The sequence below is a fragment of the Microtus pennsylvanicus genome, chromosome 1 (genome assembly GCF_037038515.1).
Source record: "Microtus pennsylvanicus isolate mMicPen1 chromosome 1, mMicPen1.hap1, whole genome shotgun sequence".
Taxonomy (NCBI): Eukaryota; Metazoa; Chordata; class Mammalia; order Rodentia; family Cricetidae; genus Microtus; species Microtus pennsylvanicus.
Genome location: NC_134579.1, coordinates 186,104,671 through 186,126,100, shown reverse-complemented (window position 1 = coordinate 186,126,100; position 21,430 = coordinate 186,104,671). Strand labels below are relative to the sequence as shown.

General features: G+C 38.4%; 1 protein-coding gene across 3 annotated transcripts in view; it reads right to left on the bottom strand.

Moving 5' to 3' along the window:
- Nucleotides 1-21,430, bottom strand: part of Lama2 (laminin subunit alpha 2) — a 579,970-nt gene that overhangs the window by 168,622 nt on the left and 389,918 nt on the right. For all 3 annotated transcript variants that reach the window (XM_075946853.1, XM_075946864.1, XM_075946871.1), the window contains 7 exons: nt 15,674-15,910; nt 14,336-14,479; nt 13,473-13,652; nt 13,171-13,359; nt 12,948-13,081; nt 9,013-9,130; nt 1,126-1,260 (listed from right to left, as the gene is read on the bottom strand). In XM_075946853.1, the coding sequence (XP_075802968.1) occupies nt 1,126-1,260; nt 9,013-9,130; nt 12,948-13,081; nt 13,171-13,359; nt 13,473-13,652; nt 14,336-14,479; nt 15,674-15,910 (1,137 nt within the window). The remainder of the gene's footprint in view (nt 1-1,125; nt 1,261-9,012; nt 9,131-12,947; nt 13,082-13,170; nt 13,360-13,472; nt 13,653-14,335; nt 14,480-15,673; nt 15,911-21,430) is intronic.

The window sequence follows — 21,430 nt, the reverse complement described above, 5'->3', positions numbered from 1 at the left end:
AATAAATATTTTTTTAAAAAAAGAAAACAATGACAACTACTTAGAAAGGCCACAGGTCTGGCAGCCTGTAAAGGGGACAGCCAGTTTTCTATGGGCAAGCTAAAGAGAAAACTAGGGAAATATGGGAGTTCTACATGTGATTTTGTTGATGTCTAATCACAAATTCTATAAGCTCAGTGACCATATTTCAGCAGACTAGAAGAAAAAGAAGGGATAAATAGAGTTCAGAGCTATGAAGTGATTCAACGTTAGGGAATCAGCAATGATAGGGGAACTTGAAATCCCAAGTGCAAATGGCAGAGGACTCCTGATGGCTCAAAAGTAAAGGGTGGTTCTAGGTTCTGGGCATCCTTAGGATGATGCAAGGCTGAGAAAAGCCTCAATTAAGTGAGCAATAGATAAATACCGCATATACCATCAATGTATTTAAAGATGTTTGTGATAGGCACATGTGAAAAGCAGAATATAAAACTCTAATAGTACTGAATATTTTGTTTTTAAACAGACAAAATTAGTGGGAAATATTTACGATATTAACATTCTGTCTTAGGTTGAATTTGGGCAAACTTACTTTTTGTAATGCTTCCTTTCTTTTCGACCCCCCACCTAGCTTCCTTTCTCTCTCTCTCTCCTTCCCTCTCTCCCTCCCTCCCTCCCTCCCTCCCTCCTTCCCTTCTTCCCTCCCTCCCTCTGTTCCTCAGTCCTTCTACTCCTTTCTCTTTTCTTTGAAACACTGCATATCGAAGTCAAGACCTCATATATACCACAAGCTCTCCACTATCCAAATTTTGTAAAAATTTGGTATTGTTTCCAGATTCCATAACAAAACTACTCTTGCTTATAATTATGAAATAATTCGAGACCTAATTTTTTTACACATGCATTCTCTTGTGTCCTAAGCTGCTATTATTCTCATCTTTTGAAAAGAACTGAGCTTTCTCTATCATAATTTTTTTATTACATCTTAAAATGACAAACATGGTAAGCACACATCCCCCTGGCGTGTTCTAGTTCAAGCACACAGTCACACTTCCTGCAGATGAAATGGCCGCTGAGGGGAGGACCTGCGAATTTGGAAAGAGGAGTGAGGGCACAGGTCTTGTCCATGAAGCTGCAGGTGCCTACCTGGCATACTGAGGTCTCAGGATCACAGTGGCTGCTGTGTCCATTACACTGACAGGGAACACAGGTTCCTAGAGTTGGTCCAGGAGTCCGGCTACCTGGCTCAGAACGCAACCGGTAAAATCCTGGTGCACACGTCTAGAAGAAAAGGAAAGCAATTAGGAAAGCCACAGTAGCACTGTTGCTTCATCCATACTGAAGGTCTCCAGTGATTTTAAGGATGACCTTGATCCACAGCCCTCCGTGTCTGTATGTGAATTTGAAGAGCACCACTTACATAATGCTGCTAGGTCCTTCTGTTCTCAGATGCAGGCAAACCCTAAGTAGCCAGATTTTAGCAGAGGAAAAACTTTCATTTGCATCTTATGCCTTTAGCCTGAGAAGGCATGAAAGTGTCTTTTTATGACGAGGTTTATTTTTAACTAACTTTGTCATATGAACTAACAAGACAACTCCAGTGTCCTCAACAGCCAAAAGCATACTTCTCTGTGCTTGATGGATAATTGGCAAATGTCCAATGAAACTCAACAAAGCAAAATAATAAAAATTTCCTAGGCACATTGTTTATATCAATATGGTTTAAAAATTACAAAAGAATAAATTAAAAATAACAAAATATCTATGTATCTTGAGACCATTAGGTCATTCATAAAATTTATCTTCTCCTGATTTGTATTTTCTCATTTTGCAATAAAAACCCAAAAACACACAGAAAAATGCTGGCAAAGTTGACATATGCAAATTCAAGAGTTTCATCTTCATAAAGGTTTTGTTATACAAATATTTCAAAAACATCACCGGATTTCTGCAAAAAGGGCATCAGTGTGAGATGAGAGTGCCTTGTATTCCAGGCTCAATAGTCTCACTCATCAGACAGTGTTTGATTTTTGATTAAGGGGTAGGCAGCAGTTCTCAGATGCCACTGAGGATTGCAAAGAGGCCGTTTTACCACCTTGGTTAAGTAGAATTTTCTTTCTTCCCTTAAAAACCCTGCTCTTGTTGGTGAGAGAATGACAGCTGGCTAAGTAGGGTGAACATGTTTTACCAAGAACTTCCTAATGCTTGTACATGCTTTTGATCTGGCCTAAACAGCCCAGGATAAAATATACAGAAATCCCACAGAATAAGAAAAAAAAATCAATACTCAGTACTCTGTTGGTGTTTGTTTTGATTTGTTGACTGTGTACCTCAATTAAGCACTTAATTAAAAGTCTCTTGGCTTTTATTAGCCTATAACAAATTCTGATAAGATTTAATGTCTTCAAATTTGAGCAAACTAAAGGAAGACTGAATCTAGTAGTCAACACGCAAACAAACAAATAAAAACCAAAACACAAACTTTGCCCATCTTCGATCTCATGGAGTATACAAATATATATATATATATATATATATAAAGCATGTAATCATGTTATTGATAATTGAGGCTAATTTTCATCATTGTTACAGAAAAAGTATAGAAATTTCTGCGGAAGAATTCACCGAAGCATAACTCAAGGAACAATTGTCGGTGTGTTTAAAAGAGGAAGATGATGCACAGGAGCTGTGGAAATGGCACATGGGTGAGACATGGCACACAGGAACTATGGAGGTGTCACATGAGGGGATGGGGAAATGGCACACAGGGGCTGGGAGGTAGTGTACAGGAGACTGAGATGGTGACCCAGGGACTAGATAGGTGTCTTATTGGACAAAGTACTAATCACCTATGTATGAGAACAGGAATGTGGATCAGTTGAACTCATGTGAACATGGAGGGTGTGGCAGCCGCTAATTAACCCAAGCTGTGAGCTTTGAGTTAGTAAGAACCCCCGTTTTAACTGTGCAATCTAAGTGCATCTCCCTCGACGCTCATATGCACTGACACATGTGAGAACATGCACAAAGAAGTCTACACACACTGCAAGCACACACATGCACCTCTCCTTCCTACCTCAAAACGGTGCACAGTATAGACTGCTACAAATTGTTACTATACTGACTTGAATAAGTTTGCATTTTATTGACATGGATCTCACGTTTAAATATCTTTCTAAATATTGTTATTTTGTTGGTTTATTTGCTCAGGGTTTGCCTGTGTGTTTGTATACTGTGCATAGCATGAAAACTATGAAAATTGGGAGGAATTTCTAAGATCTATTTTAGATCCCCACAAACAAACAAACATGACTTCGAAGAACAAAGTAAATAAATTTATACTTCATTGATTGAGGAAATTAAGTTCAGTGTCCCAGGCAGAAATGTATTGATAATCCTGGGATGGTTTGTACTGTAGTCCACCAGATATTGTTTCTTATTGTGACTCTTTTTGAGCTGGCAGCAAGTAGCCAGCAGTGTCACAGCCCAAGTTCACACTGAGTTCTCTGAAAAATGTTCTAGGCCTTTCCTTTTGTTTTCAGATCTCTGGAGAATTTTAAAAGATTCTGATACTTGATTCCACCCCTGGAAATTATAATTGAGTTGGTAAAGAGAAGGATAGATGGATTAAAACTTTTGGGGAAGGTGTAAGTAATGGTCATGGCCAAGGGTCATAAGCACACTCTTCATTCTGTCTTTTCAAAGTGTGTCTGAAAAGGCTATGTGAGTTTTTTGGGACTGGGGCCCAATAAATATGGGAGCTGTGGTTTCAAAGTTAGTCTCTGTGAAGGGTATGGGACAGTTATTGTCTTTGTGATGTGGCTTACTCATTCCACAAATCAGCAGTTGTTTAGTTGAAATCTAAAGTTTCTTCTTAACAGTTTAATATTGTATTCTGATGGGCTGTACTACTTGACAAAGGAAAAAAAAGACTATTTTTCATTGTAAGAATTGGAACATCAAAGAATGTTTAAAAGAACACGTTATATTTATTTTTTTAATTTTAATTTTTATTTATTTATTTATTAAAGATTTCTGTCTCCTCCCTGCCACTGCCTCCCATTTCTCTCCCCCTCCCCCAATCAAGTCCCCCTCCCTCTCTTCCTGAATCCTTTTGTATCCATTCTTTCCTTTAGAAAAACAAATAAGAAACAAAAAAATATGAAGGTGTTTTTAAAATATTAATGTTTCTGCCCTCACTGAAAAAAAAAACAAAATTCAATAGCATTAGAAAGCTTCAATTAGGACAGAAAAAGAACTATTTTAAAATTTTCTTTAAAAGTTCTTTTAGAAACTGAAGGAGTTAAGTAAAGCAACAAACTTCCTCAAACTTCATTTTGTTAGATTTTCTCCCTCTTACAGTTAAAATTCTTCCAAGAATCTCTTCCCATGTCTTTAAATTAGGCAAAACTCAGTTTTCTTCTGTTCTCTTTTTATCTTTCCTTTCATAATATGGCATTTCTCCAAAATATTGGAATCAGATTTGTAGAAAAATGTCAGGCAGTAGAGCTAATAGAGCGAAAGAAGAGCAGCGAGCCAGCATGTCTTCTCGGGGCTGCTCAGTATATTCCTCTCTCCTGGAAGACAAGGGAAGTAGATCCCTGCAGGTGCCAGAGAAGACACTCTACAGCAGATCTCTGAATGGCCTTTGCACACAGGCCAACAAGCTTGAATTTTTATTCTGACCCATATTACATTCTATTGCACACAGTACTTTGAGTACTACTGGTCTCAGTTTCCTGTCCTGAAACGCATTGATCTTTTATATCATAATATTGGAATATAAGTTAATTTACATTTTTGGAAACAAGTTTATTTCGGTTCAAATGACAGCTTGGCTACTGCATAGCTGTTAATGGTTCCTTTCCCTGCCAGGGCCTTAGTTTCCCCACTGGGATCATGGAGATCATAAATAATACTGTGGTGTTGGTATAGGTAGGCTGTTAAATGTGTTTGAGATTGATTATGCAGATAGAGTAAGTATGCGACAAATCCAGTTTTCTTTTTTGTAGAGGGACGTTACAAGGATCATTTAATCCACAATTTAATGCTTTCCATAAAATTAACATAAGTGCCATGTCCTAGATAAATTTATATTTTGTTGCTAAGAATAAACTAAAAATAAAGGCCAGTCATGATTGTTCTAAGTTTCTCAGGGGGAAAAAATAGGCAACACAGACCATCTATCCATAACACATCCCTTAATGTTTGGAGGGATAACCGTGTGCCACAAAACAATGCTTCAATCAACTATATACCACCCACACAATAGTGGCCTCCCAGGTTACTTTGTATAGGAAAAGAACAGTCATTTTGCTGTGTGTACAGTCATGCCATGATGCTTACATAGGGTTGGAATTCCCTAGGGAAACAGTTCTCACATGTGTTTCCACCATTAAGGAGGACAAGCCTGCATGTACACAGTCTTTGGGTCTCTCTCCCACAGGCTATGCTACCAACTTGACAGAGGACCCCTCAAAGGAAGTACACATGTGGAAGGGAACAAGTCTTTTTCTACGTTATGAATTTTGAATTTTATGACTTTCTAATAGTATACATTGGGGATTTAAAATTTCCATTGCCCAAACTGACAGGTCCTGATTTACCAAATCCCAGCATAAGATCATTCATCTGTGATCCAGAAGCCTTACTAAAATAAGGCCTGCCATGAGGGATTAAGAGACTGGAACTATCAACATATCAACTAGACATCATATTTAAACTACTGATCTCTATGATGTCAATGCAGAGTGTCATAAAGCCAATGTTGAAATATCATAGAAAATGGTGCCTGCATGTAACATAAACTGAATTTAAGTTTAGGCCATAATCTTCTCCCTAAGCTACTGTGGAAAGCAGGCTAAGCAGAGTGGTTCTGTAAACAGGTATAATGCAGCAGAGTGTGTTTTCATTTGACTTCTAAAAGAAATCTAGTTCCCACTGTCGATCATAAATCATAATAATTAGGTATTTTAAGGACTGGAAATTGTGATGAACAGAACTATAGTGTCCTGCCACTCCAGGTATAAGGCAAAAGTGTAGTATCTTCGTAACCAGCTGTGCTTTAAAAGCTAATACTTGACTCTGCCATCATGCAATCTCCTTTTGTCTAAAAATAGAAATGAATAGCTTACCAATGTAAATATCTATCAAATTCCACACAGTTGGTGAAGATGTTGTAAAGGAACCATTTTGTGTATTCATAACCCAAAGCATATGTTACTGGAATGGGGTGGATTATTTCAAAACTGTGCTTAGCTCTTGCTTTGACGATTAGATTTTATGCCTGGGTAATTACACTTTAGAATCAAAATGAATTATAAATAAGATGTATAATGGATTAGAGGCAATGGGATGTGGAGAACATGTCAGGTATCTTATTACGAGAGATCAGCTTTTATCTCCATAATCTCCCCACTAAATCCTCACTGTGAACAGTGTCTGTAAATTAGATCCTGAGTGGAGCTCACAGGACACAGACAAAGCTGTGGGCACACACGCTTATGTGGACACATTCTAGGTTTTTCTTAGTTTCTTTCATTTTCCTTGATTTAATTTGTTTTAATTCATGTTTTCAGATAATGGCAAGTCATAAAATCAATGCTAAAGTGTGTTTTACTCCTTTTAAAAGCCTCTAAATCCCAATACAAGCATTGAACACGAAGTATGTAAGGTATGTAGGTTATACTGAAATATTTCCATGATCTTCCATATTTTTTGTGGACAAATATTAAATATATGGAGAGAAACTGAGACATAACATCTGTCTCCTCAAGATACTTGAAGGTCAATTTTAATTCTGAATATTTTCTATAGGAAAATTACCTGAGTGAGTTAGAACATTCAGAATGCCAACCTTATAGCTCAGGTAACTACATAACAGTAACTATATATAATAAAAATGAGCTCTGTGACAGTTAAGGGATTTGGCCAAGGTCACACAGCTTTCCAGCAATGCAGTCACACAATGAAACAAAATTCTATCTCTTTAGAAAAATTGAAAGTTATCTCTGTCCTATATGCTTTCATCTTTCATGCTTACTAAAGATTTGTCCATTTTTAATGTGCACACTGCCTCATTTTCCAGCCATATACTATATATGTTTGGAAGGCCTGTGTAGATAATGTAACAGTCTGCAGTGTGTAAAAATAGATGCACAAATCTACATGGGAAGTAGAAAAAGACAACATCTCCTGGGTAAATTGGGAGCATGGGGACCTTGGGAGAGGGTTGAAGGGGAGGGGAGAGACAGGGAGGTGAACAGAGAAAAATGTAGAGCTTGATAAAAATAAAAAAAAATTAGATGCACAAGGGAAACTAATACTTAAGAAAGACATGGGTTATTTGTCTATTTATGATATAAAATTGACTTATTACAATGCATATCACATATCACCTTTTAAGCAGAGGATGGAGCTACTTCAAGGCATTTCAGTTACCCTATGAAGTTGTTCTTTGAACAGTGTGGAGCTATACAGTGGTGGCTAAGTTGAACAGCACTTTGTTTACAATGGGATTTTCTTCCATGAATTTTTTTTTCTATTAATCCTTGAGGTGATTCTCTCTGCAAAAACCCTAGGATCAGCAATAAACCAGCCAAAGTGTTTGAAGTGGTGGAGTGAGGTAGGAATCACAATATTCAACTTCTATTGTTCTTTGCACATGCCATTTCATCCTTAAGAAACATGTATTCGATACTTTAATTACATTCATTTATTTATTCATTAATTTGTGTCTATGTGCTTTGGTATGTGCATAACACAATGTGTGCATGAGCTTGGAGGGCAACCTAAGGAAGTCTGCTCTTTCCTTTCACCATGTGAGTCCAGGGAATTGAAGAAAGTCAGGTTTTGAAGCTTGGCAGTAAGGGCCTTTGCCTGCAAAGGCATCTCACCAATCCATATTCAATATCTCCAAGATGTATTTTAACTTTGACCTGGAGTCATGCATGCCATTCTCAACAAAACTTCCAGATCATTATTTACAAAATAATCAGACTAAACTATTTGTACTAAAAGTATCATCAGTACATGGACCTATAATTAGTTTATGTGTCATGGCAACAACTCTTAATTAGTAACATTGACTACAAATCAATGATACATGTGTTAGGTTCACAGCTCATCCAATCTTCATAAGATTCTTAAGCTGTAGGAGGAAGAGATATCAATGATATCCAGTTACCATGCAAACTGCACCAATTAATATGACTAATGAGAAAGAATTTGGGGTGCAGCAAGTTCCAGAAAACTCTTTAAGGACAGGCATTAAACTAGGGCTCTACAGAAGGCCAGATGTGGAAGACCAGATGTGATATCATTAGTTACTCAGAGAGTTGAGTGTTTACCATGTCCAACCTAGAGAGGTTTAGAAGCCTATGCAAGCCCTGGACCATGATAAAGTTTAGGTTCAAATTCAGCCCAGTTCCTTATTTCTCCCAACTTTCCTAAATTGTGTTATTTCTTTTTACAGGTTAATATTTGTAGAAATTGATTACACTACCAGATAGTATTCGAAGGAATATCCTAGCAAAAAATGTTTTTAAAATTGTAGTGACTGAATGATAATAGCATTGTTGGAATAAATTTATGTCCCTTTGAGAAGACTATGTTGAATGTAACAGCCTGCTATTTAGTGCAGAAATTTTGTCTGTTCTATATAAAAACACTCTCAAAACAGATATAACCATATCTTATAATCACTGAAGTTTAAATGCCTCTAACTGCTCAGAAATGGTGCCAAGACGATAGATGAGTTATAACAGACCAGCCTTTTGAAACACTCTCATCCCCCAAATGTGACCTAGCTTACAAATCTCTTTATTTTTATTTCATCAGCTTTTTCCCTACTGTTGCGATTCTTTACAAGGTAAAGATTCATTATCATGTTGCCCCCGTGTTACGTGCTGCGTGTGAAGAATCAAGTACACAGATTAAGAGTATGGAAGTCAAGTGCAAAGGGGGTTTGGGAAGAACTCCCATTTGGCTCTGGAAGGGAGCTGAGCTTAAGCAAGTTGGTGATGGCTGGCTTACCTCACAGGACATTCCTGCATAGCTGGGAGGGCAGTCACATCTTTCTATCAAGTGTGCTGGTGGGCTTGCTGTAGTTACGTGTCCTGGTTCAGCTACTTCCATAGAGATTTCAGAAATGCTAGAAGCAGAGAACAGAGTCCATGATCACACAGCCACATACAGCCTCCCAGAATGACTCAAGCCTTAAGGAAGAACCTCCTAGGGTTTCTGCCATATAGGGAATTTCTTTTGCTTTCTTGTTTTCAATGAACCAAAATACATATATTTATCAAGGCAAGATGATATTATACATTGTAGAAAGGGGCCATCAAGCTAATAACTACACTGTTTTGGAGCTGCTTAGATTCCAGGGGCTCAGTTGCCACATCTGATTACTATATTTTTATTCCCTCTAAGTCTGAGATTATGTATTAGGAAAATATCCACATAAATCCTAAGGAGTTTAGTAAATTGGATGTCAGCTGTCCTGTTGAGAAGTTATTATAAAGATTTTTTTTTACACCCCAGTTTTTAAAATAGGAGTAGTTTCATGCAGACATGGCCAATTAATTAGACATTTATATTCATTCAAACAGGCAACCCAAGGTCACTCTCTCTTAGAACGGCTCCTGTAGTCACAAGTGAAATTGCTTTTAATTTACTACTTTCTTCCTCTGGAGACTCTGGGTGTCCTTTCAAGAACTTTGGAAAGCCTACCAGAAAACAATGCAGATATGAGCTAACCCTGATCTTTAAGAGGATAAAGAGCTCTCCAAATTATAATAATACTTTATTAGCTAAATCCTTCAAGTGACTTAATTCACCCATCCTATTGGTGAGAAAGAAAATAATATATCCCCCAATGAATCCACTGGCACCTTTTCATTAATTTGAAATTATGCGTTAAAATATATATGCAGTCCATAAACCCAAACTATTTCATGACTGACTAACTGCAACACGAAAATGTTCTGCAAATAAACTTTTAAGTGAAACACTGAATTGTTTTGCCTCAATAAAAGGCACCTCCAGTAGCTTGAGGAGGTTTAATGATAAACTTTATAACAAGCATAGGTAAGTTTTATTGAATTATGAATGCCCATGCTGGTGTCACGAGCATTTTGATCTACACTTGGGAGACTTTATGAAACCAATCTTGGACTAAAATGCAGATTTTGCTTTCTCCTCGTTAGAGTAGCACAATGGTTATGAGCTATAAACAACCACTTCTCTCTGCAAGTGAAAAACTTGTTGCTTATCTGAGCAGCCTTCTCGCTACTGAACCCCAGTGGGACTCCATAGCTACCTCAGGAAGATACACGCATCATCTGACCTTCCTTCTCTTGTGTTCCTGTGTATAAGATAGCAGTGTTTAAAATTCTAGAGACTCTTGAATGGTGGCAACAATAGTTAGTTCTACCACAAATGTTTCCCAGGTGATTAGAGGAGCTCACATGTGGGTGAAAGGTTAGAGAGGGGAGACAGATGGAAGTGTAATGGCTTTGCTTGTGTCTGGATATGGCTTCCGTTTAAGTGAGTGTTGAGTTTTAGAAGTTACTTCCTTCAAACTACACATATAACTCTTAAACTCTGTTTCAAACACTGCTATGGTTCCTGCAACAATAAAGATGATGAATTATATTTTCCAGGGTTGGGGTCATTCTCAAGTTTTTAAACTTTTGTCAGGATTCCAACGTCTTTATTTTATTACTTTATTTTATTTATTTTATTTTATTTTATTTAGAAGTGCTCTGCATGTCCACCTGCATGCAAGAAGAGGGCAACAGATCCTGTTATAGATGGTTGTGAACCACCACGGGGTTGCTGGGACCTGAATTCAGGATCTCTGGAGGAGCAGCCAGTGCTTTTGAGCACTGAGCCATCTCTTTAGCCCCCACTGTTGATGGAGGAAGGTCATTGGCTAATAAAGAAACTGCCTTGGCCCATTTTATTGGTTAGAACATAGGTGGGTGGAGTAAACAGAACAGAATGCTGGGAGGAAGAGGAAGTGAGCTCAGACTCGATAGCTCTGCTCTCTGAGACACATGCAGTGAAGCTCTGACCCAGGATGGACATAGGCTAGAATCTTCCCGGTAAGTGCACCTCGGTGCTACACACATTATTAGAAATGGGCTAGTCCAGGTGCGAGAGTTAGCTGAGAAGAGGCTAGATATAATGGGCCAAGCAGTGTTTAAAAGAATACAGTTTGTGTGTTGTTATTTCGGGTAAAGCTAGCTGGTGGCGGGAGCTGGGTGGCGGAATGCAGCCCTCAGCTCCTACTACACACTGTCTTAAGTAACCAAGTGAGGTGATTCATCTGCCTTTCTTGCTTTCCTAGCAAGCTGACAACTTGAGTTTTGATGGAGTTTAGAAAAGTTGATGGATGGTGAAAAATGAAGACAAAACTGGTCTTATCAGTTAGACTAACACCATCTTCTATGAACTGCCAAGTTCTTAGTGTGGTGTGCAGGAATTTGCAAAGTAGTCTGCTTGCATATCTAATATGCAAACCTGCCTTGGCTTCTATCACAAGTGTACATTTGCTATTCTAAGGTAATTAACAATATAGGTGGTAGTGGGTTTTTTTTTCAGCACATGTTTTTATTTGTATGATAAACCAAAGGAGTAAAAATGAGAAAGTGAATTTTGGTTCATGATTAACTCTTTCACTGAAAGCCCCTTTGTCAATGATATGAACAACATAAATCTTTCATTAGATAGAAATGAGTTCTCTGGGTGATCATGTGTATGCTGAGCACAGTATAAATATCTAAAATGTGGAAATTTTTAGATTTATTAATTTGACTATGAGAGGCTTCCTGTTTTTTCTTTATTTTCTCTAGCATGGTATATTTGTTTGTCATAAGACGATTTTACAAACATGCATTGACTCCATGTTTCTTCAGAACATGAAAGAAGATAACATGCAAAAGAGACATTGAGTTACTGAGTAAATTCAACACAATGTTCAGCCTCTGCAATAAGAACTTAACTCTATCGGTGTGAGTTCTCGTTTAATCTCATTGGATGATCCTTCTACTAGTGAAGATGTCTCCTGGATCCTCTACTGTTCTCCTTATTCTACATTATTTTATTTTATCCTCTCTCTCTAATTACTACTTTTATCACAGTCTCTAAACATGTTTAGCTATTTTTCAAATGAAACAAACATCCTTGATTTTTGTCACTGAGGTCATTCTATCATTTTTATAATCAGTGTCATAAAAAAACAATAATTCACACTTTTAATATTGGGTTCTTTTGAGTCTCATTTATTTTTTAAAACTTTGAGACTATTTCTGACCAAAGATAACAGTGAAAGTTAATACTGGAAAAAGCACCAGTATGGTCCTAAGTGTCATTCTCAATGATGTTTGTATTAATTGGCCTCTTTGGTTCACATAGAAACACTGAATACGCTCTTGAAGTATTCCCAGTTTGGGTTCCTTGGTTTCACATGTAGTTCTTTAATTAGCCCATGTTTGTTTTTTTAACTATAATTTTTAATCATCTTACATCATGCTATCCAGGGTAAATGGACATATATGTTATACTAGCATGGACAGAGGTGCGTGCTCAAGAATGAAGGAGACTGTGATAACTTGGCCTTGACTACTCACCTTCATGTTTCAAGGTCAGTGTTCTCCATAATCTTACTATGGATTCAAAACATTACAGTTGATAATATGCAACCCTCATATGTGCTGTGTTTAAGTTTTGTCTTGTGCATTAAACTTTCCATGACTAATGTAAGTTAGAATATTGTTCTTATGCTGCTTATTTTAGGGGCAAACTATGGTGTCTTCTACCACGTGACCAGAAGCCTTCCTTGGTTTGTCTTCTTTCACCTTAGTTCCAAAGTAGCCACTAGCTGATTTCTCGTCGGGTGTCTTCCTGACCAACCCGGTACGCACCAAAACCCAAACTTAGCTTGAGTACTTTCTTTTTTACTTTACCGGCTTTGTCTCACGACATTTCCATAAGTAGCCTTGATAAGAATATAATGAATATCATAGAGTATATCCAAGAAGTCTTCACGGGTCACAGTTCTAGTGATTCGAGGATCATCCCCATAATATTTCCATTCTTTCTGTAAATAGCAAGAGAGTCTGTTGCGATAAAACTGAATTTAAAAATAAAAGCATCAGTATCTTTACACCAAACAACTTCCAAGCTTACCTCTGTCATTTCGATTTCATGCCTTGTCAGCTGGCCAATGAGAGGGGCAGCCATATACCTGGTGATAATTCTAGCGTGAGTAGGAGTCCCACCTCGAATGATAACTTGAGGTTTGTAGGTTGAGAAGCCTGTCTCATCCCGAGCCTCAAAATAGATTGCATACTTGAGTTTACCTCCATAGGCCATCAACTGAAAAAAGAAATAGAATAAAATGAGATGACTTAGGTAACCCCCCCCCCAAATTACCTGACTCCTAAATCTTGTTTTATATTCTTCATTTGTGAATTCAGGGTTATTTTTACCTTTTTTCCTTCAAATTGTTCTGGCAGCTTCCAGTAAAAAGGCTCCAGATGGAGATCTTGCCTGACTTCATCCATCTTTGCAACAATCTCTGGGTGCTGGAAAGCAATGCCTTTGGTGGTTGTGTGCTGCAGGGCCTCATCCACCAGAGGCAGAATGGTCTGCTCGTCACTCAGGGTCACCTGCGAAGCACAAATTTCAGCAGGAAGCTGAATATGGCTATGAAGCATCATTTTAACACTAAGTGCGGAGACACGCCTGTCTGAGTTCCTGTCCCTGCTTTGATGAGTTGTCACAGGGAAAAGAAATGAGACATGATGGGTGAAGGCAGCGGGGAATAACTGGAAATGTCTTGCATAATAAAACTCAGAGTCTCTAAAAAACTGCAATATTTTATCATTAATAAAAGTTGAAATTAAATTCTGGAGAGATAAAGGGAGATGAAACTCAAAATAAGCATAATCCCAATGCTAACAATGAACAACTCCTGACGGCCGACTGGAAGGCACGCAGCAGGCTGTGCTCTCCAGGGCTGTGTTAGATGACAACAGTCGCACTCCAGCTTCCTCTGGATGCGGCAGCTGACCAAGCCAGGACACCAGGCGTCCCTGGCACGGTTTCTAGTCTGCTCTTGCCATCTATTTCCTTATCAACAGTAACTGAACAATCTGCTAGGGAGAATTTAAAGGAGGTATTTATACCAACTGCCTAATGGCACATGGAGCCTTTACCATTTCTGAACACACACGGGGGACAAGGTTACTTAAATGTTTTGCCATTTCCTACTACCCCTCAGGGCCTGACTGAAAGATTCCTGCAGGAATGAACATTATACCATTACACGGCTCAGCGGCTCCTTACTCACCCCCATACGGATCAGACCCTTTGCTTCAGAGCACTGACTAGTAACGCCGAAGCAATAGCAGCTGCTGCAGCCAAGTGGATTCTTGGCATCAAGTCCATATTTGCCAGGCCGGCACCTGTCACAGTGGATGCCCTCTACATTCACCTGAAGAAAGAAGAGGCTCCTTCAGCGTTCCTTATAATGTTATAGGAGAAATCAGCTTAATAACGAGAAATAACAACACATTTCTTTTCCATTTAGCAAAGTAGAACAAATGAACAAAGAGTCTAAGACTGATACCTCAAATGGTATTTATAGCTCACATCCCTGTCGGGATTTCTTGGGCCTTTAAAAGGTACTTGGTTCCTAAATGCACCTGTTACTAAGGATGCTGCATGCTGTTGCTGAGATCTAACGGTGCGTTTCCGATGACTCCGCTGTGAGCAATAAGAATTTCAAAAGCAAAGGTAACCAATGATTTCTAGCTATGAAAAAAGTCAGGAAGCTAAAGCACATTTATATATTTACTCTAATATTATACAAATGCTATAGTATGATATATATGCAACATACAGCAAATATAACATAAGGCTGTTATAAAGTGTGCATGATAATCTGCTTAACTAGGGCACTTCATGCAGAGGCTGTTGTTTTCTGAAATTCAAAGCTACTCGCTTCCCAGATTTCAATCTGCCATTTCCTTTGGATGTCTTTGCATAGACTTTGTCTCGAGAAGCTGTACATGACACTGTTTTAACCACATTTTTCCTGGGATTGATTATTTTCCAGAAATATATAAGGCAGAAAAAATCCCTCTTACCCATTTTAATTGGCTGTTTTTCTACATCATTTAGCAGTATTAATGAGGATGGAAATTTGCACATAGTTAGCCACTGTTTGTTCTGTCAGGACTCACAGGTGATGGAATTTTACTGAATCTCCATAGCAGTAAATATGCTAACGTGTGCAGTGACTGTGGATTAACTTCGGGAGAAATGGTTTGCGATAAGCTTGGTTATCAGCAGTGCTTTTCCTCGGACTGTGCCTGAGAGCCCTCCCTGCCCACTCCACAGACATTTATTTATGCAAGAAGAACACAGAAGAAAAATAACTCCACTCACTGTAAAAATGACACCCTGTGTACTGACTGGAAAACGAGATTGTGTTTGGGCTGAAAGGGAGTTCTTGAAAACTGGAACGTATGCCAATGATCGTACATCAAGGAAATCTGTGTCTGGCCATGAATGTTTGTTTGTGTTGCTTAATGAAGCAAGAATAAAACACCGAATGATGATGAAGCTGAGTAACGGACTCCACAGTGAATGAGGGTGTTCCTCACAGCGTGTCAGCCCCACGTACCTTACAGGTGCACTGTCCTGTTTGATCGCTGCAGGAGCATCTTTTTGTCTCCGAATCACAAGAGGTGGCATCTGTTCCTGGAAGGAAGCATTCACAGAGACTGCAGTGAGGATAGTTCCAGTGACCTCGGTTGCACTCCGAGCATCTCATACCAGAGAATTTGGGATGACAGTTGCACTGGCCTGTGTTTACGTTGCATTGTGAATCCAAGGACCCCACTGTGCTGCAGTTACAAGCCTGTGCAAGGGAGAAAAACAGCAACTGTTGACACAACTGCATAGGAAACATCTTAAAATTTTAATCTTAACGTTTCTATTCCACTATGCAAATATGAACCATATAATAAGCTTTGTAACGCTGGAGTGTAGTCCTTTGGGATACATCTGTGAACATAGCATTAAAAAGTTTACTGTATGGAGAAAAATACATGGTAATCTAGAAACTACAATGTTGTGTGATAAGAAAGAAAATGTACTTTTTGGTTTTTTTTTTATTCTAAGCTACCTTAAATGACATTATTAATTTTGTGTGTGCGCCCATGTGTGTCTATGCATGTATGTATGCATGCGTGCTTACCAGTGTGGGTATACACATGCTCCGGTAGGTACATATGGAAGCAGAGGTCACCCTCAAGTGTCACTCCTTAAGTTCTACCCTCCTTGGTTTTTGAGACAGCGTCCTTTACAGGAGCTTGTGGGCTTACAAACTAGGCTATCTCTGCTGTGAGTTCTGCGGATCAAGGTTAGGGCCTTCTGCCTGTGCGGCAAGTGCTGTATTGACTGAGTTACCCTCTCAGCCCGGAAGACAAATAGCCTTCTGCCTCTTCCTTGTTAACCAGGGAAGAGGCTGTAGGAGGAATTGCCCTTAAGAGTTAGTTTACGGCTAGTGCTATGTTGAGTGGGTAGAGAGCAGTGCTAGTGGTCAGGCCTGATGAATCCATCCTATAAGTGCTAGTGGCCAGGCCTAATGAATCGATCCTACAAGGGGCAAGAGGGAACGGACTCCCGAGAATTGACCTATGACTCCCAAGCTCACACTTTGGCACATGTGCCCCTGTGTGCATGCACACTCACTTAAAAAGAATCCTTATAATGGTATCTTAAACTAGTGATATGAACTGTGGCTATTATTATATTACAAACATGGTTTATTTCTTTCTTTTTGAGCTGGATTTTACTTTCCATTTATTTAATTACACTAAGCACAACATTAAAATAAGAACTAAAAGTATATATAACCCTTCCAAAAAAACCAGAAACAAACCCTTTTTATATTGGATTCCTTCCTAATAAATATAGGAGAAATTAAATTTAATTAAAAATTTAAATATAAATAAGCTATTTAGAGTTGATTATGTGCCTGAAAATATATGAAAATTTTACACACATACACACACACATACACACACACACACACACACACACACACACACACACACACGAAAGAGGGAGAGAAGAGGGAGGGAGAATTTCAACAAAAGTGTAGATTCTCAGGTATTTGTCCATGTCTTCTGGGAAAAGGTGTCAGTGTGAATGTCTAATAACAACTCTAGATGCCTGATACACAGTGGATGGAGAGACATCTTTCAGAGCCTGCCATGACTGTTAATAAAATCCAGTTCCAAAAACAGACTTAGGTTTCAGTATTTTCTCTACTTCTAAATCTGGTCTGTCTACTTTAAAAACACACAAACATTGCATTTTATAATCAACACATCATCCATCATAACAATCAAGTAAAAGGCAGGACCTATGTCCCGAGTGGGCTAACACTTGTTTAGTAGAGCAGTTAGGTGTTCCAACTATGCTTCATTTACACCTACCACTTACTAGCCATATAGCCTGAGTCAGGTTAATTCACTTCCGGATGCATCCAATTTTCCTATCCTTAAGACATGATACAGTGACCTCCTCATAGAGATGCTGAGATGAGCAGGCACAGTGGATGGCACACGTTTTCTATGGAAGTAGTTTCGTGTTATTATCTCACAGATAATGAAAAAGAGGCTATAACTTGCATAGTCCCAGTTAAGTGGCAGGACATGGGTTTGAACATGTATGTTCTTTAAGAGGCTACAGGTTAGTAAGAAAGACAAAGAGAAAGCCAGATGCACCTTTTCCTAATTTAGAATTTACAGGAATATTCAAGACTGTCCAATGAGCCAAGTGGTGGTGGTGTGTGCCTTTAATCCCAGCCCTTGGGAGGCAGAGGCAGGGGCATCTCTGAGTTTGAGGCCTGTCAGGTCCACAGAGCTAGTTCCAGGACAGCTAGGGCTATTACGCAAAACCAAACCAAACCAAAAAAAAAAAAAAAAAAACAACCCAAACCCAAACAATAACAAAAACAAAAACAAAAAAACAAAGATGGTTCAATGGTAAAACAAGGGATGGGTTTTCAACTCAATAGGATATTTCCCAGAGGGTAAGATAGAGCAAGAAGGGGACTTCTAACAGACATAGTTTCTAATACACAGGTAATCCATTACCATATCTGTGATGGCTTATCTTGATTCTCAACTAGATACATCTTGAGTCAACTAAAACCCAATATCTAGGCTCAGCTGTGAGGGATTTTCTTAGATTATTTGAAACAAGGAGAGACACCTTGAATTAAGACTATGCCTTGTTGCCAACCACTGAAAAGATAGAAAAAGAGAAAGCTCTGCTCTTTGCCTGATTGCCCTCACTCTTGCTGGCAACATGACCTATCCTGTTGCCGAGTCCTTTCTTTGCTGGTATTAAAATGTGTTGGCATTCCAAAGTAAATTGCCTACAAGCCACTCTCCAGGACACCAATGCCAGATTGGGACTGCTCAGACATCCAGCCTCATGGACTGAGAAACTACAGGATTCCCCATTTTCCTTTGCGAGACAACCATTCTTTGAACAACCGGGACCAAATTTTGTAAGCCAATTTGTTAAATCCCCTTTTAATATGTATGCATATTCATATTCATCCAGCTATTTCTGTTCCTTTAGAGAACGCTGATTAATACAATGGCCCTCACATAACTCACTAAAGAATAGCAGATGTAGAATGAGCTTTCAGAATTGCCAATTTCCCTGAGTATGTGTGGACTCGCTTAAATAAAATAATGATATGGTGTAGAAACAATAACCATGGGATAGATTTCCAAAAGTTCCAAAAAGCAACATCATTTTAGATGACAAAATAATGTAAAATGCCTTCTCACCAGTTTGCTGTATATAATCAAATAACTAGCTCCTGGGGTTTACTGACAGTACAAATAGACTTTGGAATCGTTCCAGATCAGGAAGTTTATTTGAGAAATTACAGTGGGAATAAATGAGACAACTAACTGTGTGTTTAGATAGCACTATACCCAACATCAAACTTAAATGATAATTGGATGTAATGTTTGTTTAGCAACAGAGGATTTATTCGCCTTTCCTCTGCTAGTGAAGGATGGCAGGCTTGGTATTCTACTGCAACAACAGCTCAAATGATGTGTGTGCCCACACCTCAGCTTGGAGGAATTCTCCATGGCAAAAAAAGAAGAGACTCTCTCCCCTCCAAACTACTGTTGCTTTAAATTATATTCACCCAAGTTTTTAAATGGTAGAATGTATGCTTGTAAATAGTTTCTAGTAGCCACATGATTTTTATAAATCATTCAAGTAGCAAAATGTGCAGTTACTCAGAAATTTAGGTTGCTTTAAACAATAGTTCAAAGTAATAAAATTCAATTGAGACTTCAATCAACAAAATGTTTATTCAGTTACCAGTAAAAGAATATGCCCCAAATAACTTTCATCGATGTTAAGTCATAACCCTGCTTTATACTAACCATAAAGAATCAGCTTTAATTTCAAGAATTTCCTTATAATTTGGCCCTGTTTAATGCTTTGTGGCCAGAATGCACTCCTATGAATCTTATTTATTTATTTATTTATTTTAAAGAAGCAATTCCAAGTGACTGAGTGGATACTCAGGTTTGACTTTAAAATGCAAATAATAATAACATTCACTTAGAAACCTAGAGCACTGTTTACCCTCAACAAAAACTTTCAAATACTTAAAGAAATACTGTTTTTCAAAATGTAGCATTATAGAAAGTCAACTCAATACCATGAGAAGTAAGAAAATGACCATCTTGTCTAATGTTTGTGACTTCGAGTCACATATTGGGGCGTGGTCTGAACTTCCTTAAACACTTTCCAATACTTAAATTCTTTCTGAGGTCAGTGTATTCTAGGCCAGTGTTCACCCAATTTTAAATTTGTATGAATTCTCTGAGAATTTTGTAAAATGTCTTTGGAATATGTTCACTATCAACTCCTTCTAATAACTCTTGCAAGATCTACTCCCCAGCTTTCTAAACCTCCTAGTCTGTGTTCTCTTTTCTGATTTTGAAATAAGTCATCAGCTCCAGTTTGTGCTGACAAGGCACTCCTGAAGTGGGGCAGCCATCAGAGCATGGATGCCCTACTAGGAGCCACACCTTAAGTAATAGCGACTCTTCCTCCCCTAGAATTAATCCACTGTCCAGATCTCCTCACTCGGAGTCGGGGAGCTCATGATCTTCTTCCCTTTTATCACATGTAATGATGGTTCACAACCACTCAGTCAAAAATAGAGTCTACCTGTCTACCCAGGACAGTGTCATCATGCTCAGGAGGCCACACTTTGTTGGCACATTTCAGTGTTCCTAAACTCAGGGTCACTGACTGAAAGGACTCTCACCCTCCCTTTAAAATGCCTTTATTTACCTCTTTAAACCCAGTAGGTGCAGTGTGACTCTCATCTTACCCGGACTTGTTACATATACACACTAAAATACCACCTACTTAGTTTTAAAATCTACCTCTGTGTTTAAATAATGAAACTATGAAAGCAAAAAAAAAAAAAACAAAAACAATCAGAAAACAAAACAAGAAGTTTTTAGACATTGGATAATAAAGTATAAAACTATTATTTCTGAGAAAAAAAAGAAAGAAAGAATGTTGTGAGTGGAGGCAGCTTCAAGATTGTAATGCTAGAGAGAAAAGTAAAACAAAGAAAGCTGAGCTGAGAGACAATGGTACTTGCTTTGAAAATATGAAGAAGCTAAAATTTACAGGAGCAAACCCAATGTGCTCAGAATGGGAGCTGTGCTGTGAGAAGTCTAGAGACATGCAGGAAAATGGTTGAGGCTTTGGTTGAATTTAATGTGCACAGGAAAGAAACGAAGCTCTGTGGTAGGAGAAAGGAAAGCATTGAAGACATCTAGGATGAAACCTTTCTAGAGGTCACAGAAACCTTAGGTTGTTTAACAGTTCCGATTATAAGATGGGAGAAATTCAGCAATGAATTGGGTCATAAGAAGGGTCAGCGGGAGACGCACTTGCCATAGATTTAAGGGTATTTTTTGACACCTTCCCTATGAAAACATAAAAGCAAGCCTCACAGGGGTCCAGATGATCAGTGAAGAAACAGTGTACAGGAATGCAACAGAATATACAAAGCATTTTACCCAAAGTCCCCCCAGAATACGTGGAATGAGAACTGAAGCTGGAGGACTTGTAATATGATTCCTTCCTTCCTAGGGAACTACAGCATCCAAAACATCACACTGTTTACACAATTATATAAGAAAATGGAAGAATCCAAGAATCATGAATATGAGGCCAACTACTTTAATAAAGGAACCAAGCTAATTAAACAGGAAGTCTTTTCAATAAATGATGTTGGAAAACTTGGACAGCCATAAAAAAGTGAATTTGATTACCTCGAACTAGAGAAAACTTGATATTAAAT